At 43.9% G+C, this 14781-nt stretch overlaps 1 protein-coding gene across 1 annotated transcript; it reads left to right on the plus strand.

The window, feature by feature from the left end:
• The first annotated feature begins 2248 nt into the window (after nucleotides 1–2248).
• On the plus strand, nucleotides 2249–4209 carry LOC147615288 (NADH dehydrogenase family protein). The gene is given in 2 exon segments (XM_086778909.1): nucleotides 2249–2428; nucleotides 3500–4209. Coding segments are annotated over 2 exon segments (351 nt in total). The 5' UTR covers nucleotides 2249–2269; the 3' UTR covers nucleotides 3692–4209.
• The last annotated feature ends 10572 nt before the right edge of the window (nucleotides 4210–14781 follow it).

Below are 14781 nucleotides of genomic sequence, written 5' to 3' on the forward strand. Positions count from 1 at the left end.
TCTATGCATGAAAATTAAAAATGATAAAAGTAACACTTTTGATATAAAAATTTTCCTTTATGCATACTTCTATGCATAAAAATTAAAAATGATAAAAGTAACACTTTTGATATAAAAATTTTCTTTTATGCATACTTTTATGTATGAAATAAAAATGATAAAAGTAACACTTTTGATATAAAAATTTATCCATTATGCATACTTCTATGCATGAAGATAAAAATGGTAAAAATAACACTTTTGATATAAAAATTTATCCTTTATGCATACTTCTATGCATGAAAGTAAAAATGATAAAAGTAACACTTTTGATATAAAAATTTATCCATTATGCATACTTCTATGCATGAAAATAAAAATGGTAAAAATAACACTTTTGATATAAAAATTTATCCTTTATGCATAATATTAAAATTCAATTTCTCCATGATTATAATGAAATTCTTTCAATTAATCTAGGATGATGATTCCTAGAATATGGTAGGAAGTCCTCTTTTTATGCTTTGAATGAAAATTTTTTATGCATAATTTTTATAAAAATTTTGCCATAGCTCCGCTGCTATGACTGATAAATCTCAATTTTTCTAAGGGATAAAGCTTATCATTAAGGAAATAATTAAAATGATTCTCTAATTGGATCCTTAATCCATAATGGATTGAATCATCAATATACATAAACTAAAAGCATAAGAAAAAGCCATTAATTTGGCCTCAAGCATAGCTTTATCTTGGGTTAAGGAAAAGCTTTATGAAAAGCTTGATTTGGATTGAGAATGGGTCATGAGTATGACTATTTCTTGAGTGAGAGAGAGAATTTACATAAGAATCATTAGAATTTAAACATAAATGAAAATTAACTTCAATAGCATTTATTAAATTATGTAACTCTTCACTACTATTCAAACTTCAATAGCATTTAAAAAAAACCATACCAATTAAACTTCTCAAGCTTGAGAGGGGTTGAGAAGAGAGAAACATTGAGAAATTATAGAAAGATGAATATTCGCTAATTACCTTACAACTTGCTTGATTCTTTGTTCACGGTAGAGGCCCCCAACCAATCAATTGGTTAAGTATGTTGATGGAGCCACTAATGGGGATTGAAGAAAGAGGGAAGCTCCAAAAACTAGTGAATTATTAAATGAATTCACAGTTCTTGGCTTAGGTGGAGTAGAGTAACGATGCATAAACACTATATATTTTTCAACAAGGGTGAGGCTTCTATTTATAGGAAAAATTGAGCTCCTAACCAAACAAACTGATTCTAGAATTTTCTAAATCAGTTTGGTCAATATTTGACCATTTTTAGGTCAGTTAAGCTAACTTTTTGGAACTAGACTTGAATGAGGAGAGAGGAGAGATGAAATATCTCAATTTTTATGAGTTTAAAACTCATTCAAGCATGTGAAATATGCACCTCCTTTAAAGAACTCCTCTTCCTTACATATGTCATACTTTTAATATTGCTCATAATTTTTTACTAATAAACCTTGTACATTTTCAACTCTTCATCTTATGTGAAATATGCACCTCCTTTAAAGAACTCCTCTTCCTTACATATGTCATACTTTTAATATTGCTCATAATTTTTTACTAATAAACCTTGTACATTTTCAACTCTTCATCTTATGTGAAATATGCACCTCCTTTAAAGAACTCCTCTTCCTTACATATGTCATACTTTTAATATTGCTCATAGTTTTTTTACTAATAAACCTTGTACATTTTCAACTCTTCACCTCATGTGAGCATTTACTCATTTTTGGGTATTTTCTTTTTACAAGTTGGATTTATCTCCTCCCTACACATGGATTGATGCTATTGGTCCATAGGAACCTTAATTGGACCATAGTCTAAAGATTTCTGAAAATCTAGACCCTTAGGCTAAGGTTCTTTATAGCTATTTTCAATTAATTCCAATTGCACATTGGAAAATTCTTTTTGAATTTCTGTTTCAGGGGAACTCATCTGAATTAGAAGAGATATTTTTCTATCCAAAAATATTCAAAATCTGAATATTCTCTCTCTAGAATATTTTTCTCTCTCTAGGCTAAAACAGATAGAAACAAGGTCTTTATATTTCTGAAGAGGGATTGATTACAGGGAAAGATACTAGACATCAAAAAGGGGGTGGGGGAGGAATCTTACAAAATCTATCTTAGCCGACGAAACAAAGCCGTATATCCTTTGTCTCCTAGCTAAAATCTTTGGAATCATCATATCATTTCTACCAGGAGTAGCCTTTCCAGTGTCAGTCGAACGTAAAGTCATGGCTTCCATGTAACGTCGAAAGGGTCTTAATGTGGTGGGATCATCTGGGTTGTTATAACCCCTAGCGGATGGTTTGAAATCAATTTTAAAAGAACCTATTCCATCTCCAAGTGCTAATTTCTTTCTTTCTGTAATGGCTCCGGTAATTACATTTATGGTGCGCCATGTGAGGCTCATTTTCTTTCATAACGGAGGAATACCCTTCTACATAGATGTTTGACTCGGAAGTATATACGGCGGGCCAATACAACATCTTGGGCTAATAATCCATCGAGTTCGCGAGCAATTGGTCGGAAAGGGGCGAAGCCGGGAGCGCAAAGCGGTTTCCCCGGTCCTCGAAGGAAGGATGGCTTAGCCCTCCTCGGTGGTGTCCCTCAGCTGATGCGGAAAGGTTAAATTGACTCACTTGGTACGTATCTACTGCCTGAGTAAGGGCTACGTATCCCGAACAGAATACGTCAGTATGTGTGTGGCGGAGTAATCCAGGGCCCAATTTGGGCGAAAGCTTTGACTTTCACATGAAGCGGTCAAGGTTGCCGGACAGCCAGCCACAAGTAATTCCAGCATAGGAATTGACTTGAACAATCGAGCAGGTGCGCAAAGACCTGTAACCATTGGGTGCTCTGACGGGGTGAAGCAGGGAAGTGCGTAGCGCTTACTCCGTCCTAGGTAGGACGGGGTAGGGGCTTTATGTCTGGTGAGTGCCCAACGGCACTTACCCTAGTTTCACCGCACTAGGTTATTGTCCCTTGGGCCCCAGAGGAAGAGGAGGGCCGAAGGCGGGGAAGTGCTTTTGTTTTGCGCGCACCTTTCCTTTTGGTTTAGGCAAGCGCTTACCCCGCAATTTCACAAAGAACAAAGCGAGGAAGCGTCTACAAAGCGATAGTGCGTGCCTACCCCGTCCTCGAAGGGCAAAGACACGAAGAGAGAGCAACCACGGGAAGTAACCACTTCGCATTGTCTAGCAAACGATGCGCGGTCTCAGAGGTCGCATAGTAGCGAGGGAGGGATGCCAACAACCTGGCCGAGCTGCGAAGGCAACTAGTCAGAACAAACCTTAGTTCAACGTTGGCAGCCAGTACGTATGCATTAAGAATAAGGAACAATTGTACCTTCAAAACGGAAGGGACGGCAATACTCTCAGCAAAAATTGAGGTGTTCTGAGTGAGAGTTGTATGACGAAAGATTGCCACGTACGGTTTGGAGGGCAGCATTGGCTGACCCCTATTTAAGTTTGGTTGCTCGGGTTGTTACACTTTTTGATTATGGTATGGTATTGTCGGATCCAAATGTAGGTACATTCCATCCATTTGCTATATCTTCTCTAGGGGTTTATGGGATTATTACAGTGGGTCGTTCTAGTAGGGCGGTCGTTCAGTCACCTGTGGTACTAAAGCCCATGTGGTCAAATTGTTTGTAGTGTGGAATGATCTGCTCTATACAGGGTATAGGGCTCTTCAACAGAACTAGTAATAGGCTTGACTCGCGAAAGGTAGGGGGTTCTTGTGTAGGAGGCTAAAGCAGCTTGGGGATGGGAATACGTTCAAAGAAGTTCGGGAAGAAAGGAAGAGCATGCCGTAAAAGCATGGTTGAGGGTCGATCCTGTCTTCCCGGGGAGTACCTAACAACACCATGTGGAACCTATCCTTGTGGATCGGGATGAGGTGCCGTCCTAGCGAATCGAAGTCTCCTTGGGTAGCCAACGACCTACCGTTATCCTTGCACCTCTGTGCCTGTTAATAGAGCGAACGACTATACATTGTCTTGTTTTCTGCCAGCTGGGATTGCTTGCCAGCCAGGTCGGATTGGAGCAACCATTGCATGGAAACACATTACCCATCCTCTTGGGGACAAGAGACTGAACGACATCCCGATTTACTGCATTCCGGGACATCTGGGATGAGAGCCGTAGGTGATACCGACGAAACCTAGCCAGATGATGTTATTGATGTTGCAACCCAGACCGACATGGATGGTATTGATGTAGTCCTGTAGGAAATCATTGTCATTACCGACATCGAGACGGGGAGGGGCGTACCAGGGTCGGCCTCGTCGTTGCAGTGAACATCCGTGTAATTGTGGTCGGGGTCGTATCTAACCTCGAGAATGCTATTATCAATAGTGTTGTTAGCATCGTAATCCTCTATCTCATCCTTGTCATCATTGGCGGTGGCCTCATTAGTGTTAAGTGAATTCCATATGTCCGAGTTGCTAAAGTAATTATCGGAGAGTTTTGGAGAATCATTAGAGCTAGTGAGAACCAGGTCCATGACAGTTATTATTATGCGGAGACTGAGAGTACCACTGGCAACCCTTGTGAGACACAGACAAAAATTGATGACGATACGCAGACTAACACTAATAATCCTCGTATCTTCCATAGGCCTCGATCTGTAGATCCTAGCAAATTGTTGAGTAGTATTGGCTATAGCGTGCGCGATAAGAAGAACCACGGTAGTGTTGATGGTTGGATTAATGGCAATGATGATGGTTGGATTAATGGCAATGGTGATGGTTGTGTTTTTGTTCCTTTTAGACGATTCGCCGCTAACCCTGGTAACGGCGAATCGTATGTTCTAAATGTCTCGCGTGGTTCCCATTTAATCTCCCGTTGGAAATTGTAAAAACAGCTCTGACGATCCTAAGCTAAGGATTTTTTCCAAATCGTCTGCGGGGGTAAATGGTCTGTTTTTGCAGTATATAGGGTCTATTCATTGCTTCTATTTACTTTCACAATCACGTGTGTTTCATGTAAAAGCCCGCCACCTTTCAAGAAGCAGTGTTCGCCAATACATTTTGGTAACCATGCGAAAAAGACCTTAGAGCGTAAGAAATTATCGGCAGAATTAGTGATATCACTAAAGGTAGAGACATTTATTTGCAGGAGTATCGTTATTAGCAGGGAGAGCCATAGCTCATTAGGTGGTGTCCATTATCATGTGGGTATTTGGTATGAAAACGCGAGCAAATACATGGCTTGCCAAATTATACGCAAATTGTTTTCAGAATTTGAAGGTCACCAGTGCAACGTAAGTTTCCATAAAGGCTGGAATACGATTTTACGCTATTTGTTGAAGGAAGACCAAAATCCTACAGTCTGGGGGGAAGAATCCCTAGAGTGAATAAAAGACCGTGCTAAATCTGCCAAAGGTAAACGCCGGGGTCCCAATCTAGTGAAGCTATTACGTACTAAAAACTCCTAGCAAGAAGTGATGGAAGATCATAATTTAGTAAAGAAATGCCTATCGAGTTATAGCTCTGTACGAAATACGTTCTCGGATCTGCAAGAGAGCTCGTCTTTCTTCGAGCGGTTGACAACCTTTGTGAAAGAAAAAGGGAGTAAAGTGTACAACGAAGAAGATTGAAAAGAGCGCTGGCATGCCGTTAAGTGGTTGACTTACAACCTGTGTCGAGCACGACACTTGCGTCAAAGGTAGCTATTTATTCTTGGATGTCCTAATACGAACAAAACAAATTTTGTTCAAGCATTGAGCGAGTTTCTCAATGTCTATTTTCTGCCTCGATGACATAAGGATTTCACGGGGGCAGATAAAGCCTATGATCTGTGGGTTATTAACGAATTATCTGGTTATGAAATAGATTTGGATCTGATGAATATCCTTCTGGATGGTCAGAAGACATCATTAGATAGCAAGTATGGAAGGGTTTTTGAGAAGAAAGTAAATGTTGCAATTATATTGATTAGTAACAGCAGAAGTAAAAAGCAAGATTAGGATGGGTGACGAGAAAGACTTCTTTTTCTTAGGAGGGTTGACGACGACGACAATTCTAATTACATGGTACGCGCATCTCCAAGGAAGCAGATGCAACAGGGTCGCACGCATGCTTTAACCACAAAACAAGATGAAAGAGACAATGCTCATACCTAATTTGATTAAACACGTTACTTCGACGAATCTGAATGCGTTTTATCCAAATTTAAGCCCTAGAAGATTCTATTCCAGAGATCTGGATGACACGGCAGGTATTTTAACGGGTAATGAAGTTCTGATCGATCGCACGCTGGTTGTAACGAGTCTAGAAGAGATGCTCAAGAATTCTCGGCTCGAATACGATTATGCGGTGAATATGGATGTATTGAATGTGAATGTTGATAACAAAGACAAGAAGGTTTCGGGCTGGTCGAAGAAAGACTTACTGTTGAAGAAAGCATTGATTCAATATAGGGAAAGTTTTGAGAAGGCCAATAGCCCGGATCCTTTGGCAAAGATAAGATTCAGCGTAGCTCGACTGAGATTAAATAACATCTTGGTCGAAAAGAGAATGAGTGACTAAAAGAAAAGGTACAATTTGTGTCTTATCCTCGGTGCTTTATACCCAGGGCAGTCTCCAGCATTCATGGAGACACAAGTCCCGGCTGACCTGACTATAAACTGCGGAAAGGGAAATTGAGTAAATAGATTGGGACTGAAGGTCCCGGCGGTTCCGGCCGGTCATGTGTCCCCGCGGAATTAAAGAGATGAAAGAACGGTGATCGCTCTGGATTCCAGGGAACAGTTTGTTGATCCAGATCTATTTACTCAATTTTTTTCAATTCAACACATTTATTTTTTTATTCAAGCAATTCTGCAAGCGGAAAAAGGGACCGGGGTATTGAGGCAATCTTGACTCCTTGTTGACTTTGCCCAATCGAAATGACCATCCGGGACTCGAACCTTTATGGGGAAATTGAGTAATTAGAATGGTAACCTAGTGACCATGACCTAGTGAAAGGTGATCGCTTCGCATTATAAATATAGTGATTTGGGTTAAATTGTTTGACCCTTTCCCTTTGATACTGGATTTTGGCTCGTCAGCCTCTTCCCCTTTCCCTTTGATTGGCGGGGCTTCCGCCAGAACTAATTACACCTTCTAACGGTAAGATGCGTTGGGGTCAAAGCCAGTAGTGGATGCCCACCTGGCAGAACCTGCCGAATCTCGCTGATAGGAACTTTACTTTATGGATGCGGACGCGAAACATGTTTAATGGACACGGATTGGTTTAAGCAGAAGGGTCCGGAGTGAGGGGGGAAAAAAGTAACTCCTTTAATTAGCTCTCGTAATCAAGGGACCTGTATGCCGGGTGGATATTAAGCACGTGGACATCAAACCTACCCACTTACTTGGAAGCAAGTACATAGTGGGCATCAGGATCTCAGACACGCTGCTTGGGAGGCAAATATAGGTAGACATGGTGAGGGTCAGGCACAAAACGATATTTACGATTCAAACAATATTAGAGTTAAGGAACCCGGAATGGCTATCAACCAGGGTTCAAAGCCGAGGACTCTCGACGTAGTTCGGTAGCACGATGGGCTCGAATCCAGACTGAGAGTCTGGCCCTGCAACAACGGGTCCAGGAGCAAGGTAGCCTTGTCATATCACCGTGAAACTCGCAACATTTACCTTGGTTAATTAACTCAAGTGGCTAGACCACCTCAGAAGTGGGTAATGAAACAACTCCAAACCAACTCGAGGAGCTACGACCGAGTTGCCCGTAGTACAGGGAAGCTACCGCTATCAGAGATTTCGGAAACACAGAAAAGATGATGTGGCGAGACGTAGAGATGCCTAAAGCCGCTTCTTGAGTTAGAAAAGAAAGCTCCCGAATATCGATTCTCTGTGCCTTTGCCAAGCAAAACACTTAAGAATCATCGGTCTTCATAGCCGAGGGAAAACGACCGAAGGCACCTGAGATCTACCATGAAACCCCGACAAGGGGGAGGCTCAGGCAGGCCCTTAGCATGCTCGGGGTTAAGTATCGTCCTTGCAGCTATCATACAGGTCAAGAGCGAAAAGAAGTGATCAGCAGAAGCAGCTCTGAAGGGCGAGCGGGCTCGAACCATTTAAATTGGCTTGGCGGTATGGCAGCAAGTTGACTAGGCCGGGGACCCAGTCGACGTACTCGTTACGGTCCTACGCCATATCGCAGTCCCCATAGGTAAGGGCGGCCATAATCGAGATTCGTCATCCTACCCTCTCGACCCTCCTGGCTCCGCGGCATTACTCCCCGAAGCGGGAGCTGGATTCCTGCCCAAAGTCCCCCGTGTGAATCACCAACGAGCATCAGATCCGAGCTTCTTGGTTAATGGGTTTCAACGAATGTTGAAGCGAGAGCATCTTCCCCTTAAGAAATGGCGGCTACTAGACTCCGCAAAAATGATCTCGATGTTCGAGCCACACGTTGCTTCCCACCATGTCGCTTCGAGCGGTTTTACCATAATATCTAAAAGCCAATAATTATCTTATTGTTAACTATTTGCTACTACGACGGTCCTACGCTAGATAGTTAGGTTCCTAGGCAACTCTATTCTAGAAGACTAGGCCAGCGGGCGGCTGTGCCTTGCATAAGATGAGGAAAAAAGCGTTGTCCCTAGAAATCAAGTCTAGTAGTTGCCCAATTTATGATCGATTACCCTATGGGTGATTTGATGTTTAGAAAATCACGCTCCCCCTGTGGGATAGAGCTAGGTCATACCTATAAATCATATCCTTGAATCTCTGTAGGGTCAAGGTGTCGATGAATAGGAAATTTTTCCCAAGATAAGACTTAGCGGACTATCTTAAGTGTTTCTCTCATCTTAGAAGGAAGGAACCTTACACCATCAAAGCATTTTTGGGTTAACAACTAGCGCCCAATGCAGATTTTCCAAGTCTCTTGGTGCTTAAGATGCATTGGAAAATCCTTCTCTTCCCCATACAATCGTACCCAAACATGCTGTTTGGGTTAGAGATTAGTGCCCAATGCGGATTCTTCAAGTCTCTTAGTACTTAAGAGGCCATGGAAAATCCCGCTCTTCCCCATACCATCGTACTCAAACATGCTCCGATGGGGACCAAACTTTGCAAGCGTGTGGGTGGGGACCCACCCCCACATTCTTGTAGAGTTTGGTCCCCATTCGAGCATGTTTGGGTTAGTAATTCTGCCCAGTGCAAATTTTTCAAGTCTCTTGGTCCTTAAGAGGCCATGGAAAATCTTGCTCTTGCCCGTACCATCGTACCCAAACATGCTCTGATGGGGACCAAACTTTGAGAGCATGTGGGAGGGACACAATCCCACATGTTTGCAAAGTTTGGTCACCATCGTTGCATGTTTGGGTTGGCAATTATTGTGCCCAGTGTGGATTTTTCAAGTCTCTTGGTGCTTAATAGGCCATGGAAAATCCCGCTCTTCAGCATACCATCATACCCAGACATGCTCCAATGGGGACCAAACTTTGCAAGCATGTGCATGGGACCCAACGTCATAGGCTTGCAAATTTTGGTCACCATTGGAGCCTTTTTGGGTTAGCAATTAGCACCCAGAGCGGATTTTTCAAGTCTCTTGGTGCTTAAGAGACCATGGAAAATCCCGCTCTTCCCCATACCATCATACCCAAACATGCCCCGATGTTTGGGACCAAACTTTGCAGACATGTAGGGGGGACCCACCCCCACATGCTTATAAAGTTTGGTCCCCATTGGAGCATGTTTGGGTTAGTATTTAGCACCCAATGCGGATTTTTCGAGTCTCTTGGTACTTAAGAGGCCATGAAAAATCCCACTCTTCCCCATACCATCGTACCCAAACATGCTCTGATGCAAACCAAACATGCTCTGATGTAGACCAAACTTTGCAAGCATGTGGGAGGGACCCACCCCCACATCCTTGCAAAGTTTAGTCCACCATTAGAGATTGTTTGAGGTCTCTTGGTGCTTAAGAGCCCATGGAAAATCTAGCTCTTTCCCGTAACCATTGTACCTAAACATGCCCCGATGGGGACCAAAATTTCTAAGCATGTGGGAGGGACGCACCCCCACATGTTTGCAAAGTTTGGTCACCATCGGAGCATGTTTGGGTTAGCAATTAGTGCCCAGTGCATATTTTTCAAGTCTCTTGGTGCTTAAGAGGCCATGGAAAATCCCGCTCTTACTCTTACCATCGTACCCAAACATGCTCGGATGGGGACCAAATTTTGCAACCATGTGGGGGAGACCCACCCTCATAGGCTTGCAAAGTTTGGTCACCATCGGAGCATGTATGGATTAGCAACAATTAGCACCCCCAGTGCCAATTTTTCAAGTCTCTAGGTGCTTAAGAGGCCATGGAAATTCCCGTTCTTCCCCATACCATCGTACCCAAACATGCTCCAATGGGGAACAAACTTTGCAAACATGTGGTGGGGGACCCACCACCCCAGATGTTTGCAAAGTTTGGTACGCAATGGAAAAATCCCACTCTTCCCCATACCATCATACCCAAACGTGCTGTTTGGGTTAGAAATTAGCGCCCAGTGTGGATTCCTCAAGTCTCTTAGTGCTTAAGAGCCCATGGAAAATCTCGCTCTTCCCCATACCATCGTACCCAAAAATGCTCAAATGGAGACCAAACTTTGCAAGCATGTGGGGGGGATCCACCCCCACATGCTCGCAAAGCTTGGTCACCATCAGAGTATGTTTGGGTTAGCAATAGCACCCAGTGTGGATTTTTGAAGTCTCTTGGTGCTTAAGAGGCCATGGAAAATCCCGCTCTTCCCCACACCATTGTAGCCAAACATGCTCCGATGGGGATGAAACTTTGCTAGCATGTGATGGGAACCGACCTTCACATGCTTGCAAAGTTTGGTAACCATCGAAGCATGTTTGGGTTAGTAATTAGCACCCAGTGTGGATTTTTTCAGTCTCTTGGTGCTTAAGAGAATGAAAAATCCCGCTCTTCCCCATACCATCTATCCAAACATGCTCTGATGGGGACCAAACTTTGCAAGAATGTGGGGGGGACCCACCCCCACATGCTTGCAAGTTTGGTCACCATTGGAGAATTTTTGGGTTAGCAATTAGCGCCTAGTGCAAATTTTTCAAGTCTCTTGGTGCCAAGACCATGGAAAATCCCGCTCTAACATCGTACCCAAACATGTTGTGATGGGGACCAAACTTTGCAAACATGTGGGGGGGACCTACTTCCACATTCTTACAAAGTTTTCTCACCATCGGAGCATGTCTGGGTTAGCAATTAGCGCCCAGTGCAGATTTTTCAAGTCTCTTAGTAGTTAAGAGGCCATGGAAAATCCTGCTCTTCCCCATACCATCGTACCCAAACATGCTTCAATAGGGACCAAACGTTGCAAGCATGTGGGGGGAACGTACTTCCACATTCTTACAAAGCTTGGTCACCATCGGAGCATGTTTGGGTTAGCAATTAGCACCCAGTGTAAATTTTCAAGTCTCTTGGTGCTTAAGAGGCCATGGAGAATCCCACTCTTCCCCATACCATCATACCCAAACATGCTCCATTAGGGACCAAACTTTGCAAGCATACAGGGGGGACCCACCCCCACATGCTAGCAAAGTTTGGTCACCATCCGAGCATGTTTGTAATAGAAATTAGCGTCCAGTGCGTATTTTTCAAGTCTCTTGGTGCCTAAGGGGCCATGGAAAATCCCACTCTTCCCCATTCCGTCAAACCCAAACATGCTCCATTGGGGACAAAACTTTGCAAGCATGCGGGGGGGACCCACCCTCACATGCTTGTAAAGTTTGGTCTCCATTGGAGCATGTTTGGGTTAGTAATTAGTGCCTAGTGGTGCAGATTTTTCAAGTCTCTTAGTGCTTAAGAGGCCATGGAAAATCCCACTCTTCCCTGTACCATTGTACCTAAACATGCTCCGATGGGGACCAAAGTTTGCAAGCATGTGTGAGGGACACCCCCACATGTTAGTTTGGTCACCATCGAAGCATGTTTGGGCTGGCAATTAGTGCCCAGTGCGGATTTTTCAAGTCTCTTGGTGCTTAAGAGGCCATGGAAAATCCCGCTCTAACCCATACCATCATACCCAAACATGCTCTCATCGGGACCAAACTTTGCAAGCATGTGGAGGGGACCCACCCTCACAGGCTCGCAAATTTTGGTCACCACACCATCACTAGTGCGCCCAATGCGGATTTTCCAAGTCTCTTGGTGCTTAAGACACAATGGAAAAACCTGCTCTTTCCCATACCATCGTACCCAAACATGCTGTTTAGGTTAGAGATTAGCGCCCAGTGTGGATTTTTCAAGTCTCTTAGTACTTAAGAGGCCATAGAAAATCTCACTCTTCCCCATACTATCATATCAAAAAATGCTTTGCAAGCATGTGGGGGGGATCCACCCCTACATGCTCGCAAAGTTTGGTCACCGTCGGACCATGTTTGGGTTAGCAATTATTAACACCACCCAGTGTGGATTTCTCAAGTCTCTTAGTGCTTTAAAGGCCGCCATGGAAAATCCCGCTCTTCCCCATACCATGTTTGGGTTAGCAATTAGCACCACCTAGTGTGGATTTTTCAAGTCTCTTAGTGCTTTAACGGCCATGGAAAATCCCGCTCTTCCCATACCATCGTAGCCAAACATGGTCCGATGGGGAGACCAAACTTTGTAAGCATGTGGGGGAACCGACCCCCACATGCTTGCAATGTTTGGTGACTATCAGAGCATGTTCGGGTAAGCAATTAGCACTCTGTGCGGATTTTTCAAGTCTCTTGGTGCTTAAGAGGCCATGGAAAATCCTGCTCTTCTCCATACCATCGTAACCAAACATGCTCCGATGCGGACCAAATTTTGCAAGCGTGTGGGAGGGACCTACTCCCACATTCTTACAAAGTTTGGTCACCCTCGGAGCATGTTTAGATTAGCAATTAGCACCCAATGCAAATTTTTCAAGTCTCTTGGTGCTGAAGAGGCTATGGAAAATCCCACTCTTCCCCATACCAAAATATCCAAACATGCTCCATTGGGACCAAACTTTGCAAGCATGTAGGGGTACCCACCCCCAAATTCTTGTGAGGTTTGGTCTCCATTGGAGCATGTTTGGGTTAGTAATTAGCGCGCCCAGTGCAAATTTTTCAAATATGTTGGTGCTTAAGAGGTTGTGGAAAATCCCACTCTTCCGCGTACCATCGTACCCAAACATGCTCTGTTGGGGACCAAACTTTGCAAGGATGTGGGAGGGACCCATCCCCCCACATGCTTGCAAAGTTTGGTCAACATCAGAGCATGTTTGAGTTAGCAATTAGCTTCCAGTGCGGATTTCTCAAGTCTCTTGGTGCTTAAGAGACCATAGAAAATCCCACTCTTCCCCATACCGTCGTACCCAAACATGCTCCATTGGGGATCAAAACTTTGCAAGAATGAGGGGGGGACCCACCCCCACATGCTTGTAAATTTTAGTCCTCATTGGAGCATGTTTGGATTAGTAATTAGCACCCAGTGTGTGGATTTTTCAAGTCTCTTGGTGCTTAAGAGCCCATGGAAAATCCCGCTCTTCCCCGTAACCATCCTACCCAAACATGCTCGGATGGGGACCAAACCGGGGAGGGACACACCCCCACATGTTTGTAAAGTTTGGTCACCATCGGAGCATGTTTGGGTTAGCAATTTGTGCCCAGTGCGGATTTTTCAAGTCTCTTGGTGCTTAAGAGGCCATGCAAAATCCCGCTCTTACCCATACCATCATACCCAAACATGCTCTGAAGGGGACCAAACATTGCAAGCATGTGGGGGGGACCCACCCTCAAAGGCTTGCAAAGTTTGGTCACCCCATCGAAGCATGTTTGGATTAGCAATTAGTGCCCAGTGCGGATTTGTTAAGTCTCTTGGTGCTTAAGAGGCCATGGAAAATCCCGCTCTTCCCCATACCATCGTACCTAAACATGCTCTGTTAGTGGGGACCAAACTTTGCAAGCATGTGGGGGGAACCGACCCCCACATTCTTACAAATTTTGGCCACCATCGGATCATATTTGGGTTAGCAATTAGCACCCAGTGCGTATTTGTCAAGTCTTTTGGTGCTTAAGAGGTCATGGAAAATCTTTCTCTTCCCCATACCATGGTACCCAAACATGCTCCGATGGGGACCAAACTTTCCAAGAATGTGGGGGGATCTATTCCCACATTCTTACAAAGTTTGGTTGCCATCATAGCATGTTTGTGTTAGCAATTATCGCCCAGTGTGGATTTTTCAAGTCTCTTGGTACTTAAGAGGCCATGGGAAAACCCGTTGTTTCCCATACCATTCTACCCAAACATGCTCCGATGGGGACCAAACTTTGCAAACATGTGGGGAGGACCTATTCCCACATTCTTACAAAGTTTGGTCACCATCCGAGCATGTTTGGGTTAGCAATTAGTGCCCAGTGCAGATTTTTCAAGTCTCTTGGTGCTTAAGAGGCCATGGAAAATCCCGCTATTCCCGTACTATCGTACACAAACATGCTCTGATGGGGACCAAACTTTTCAAGCATGTGGGGGGGACCTGCTTCCACATTCTTACAAATTTTAATCACCATCGAAGCATGTTTGGGTACGCAATTAGCGCCTAGTGTGAATTTTTCAAGTCTCTTGGTGCAAGAGGCCATGGAAAATCCCACTCTTTCCCATATAGTTGTACTCAAACATGCTCCATTGGGGAGACCAAACTTTGCAAGCATGCAGAGGAGACTCACCCCCACATGCTTGTAAAGTTTAGTCCCCATTGGAGCATGTTTGGGTTAGTA

This window comes from Cibotium barometz, chromosome 40 (assembly GCF_041138505.1).
Source record: "Cibotium barometz isolate CiBa-2024 chromosome 40, ASM4113850v1, whole genome shotgun sequence".
In the NCBI taxonomy this organism is placed as follows: Eukaryota; Viridiplantae; Streptophyta; class Polypodiopsida; order Cyatheales; family Cibotiaceae; genus Cibotium; species Cibotium barometz.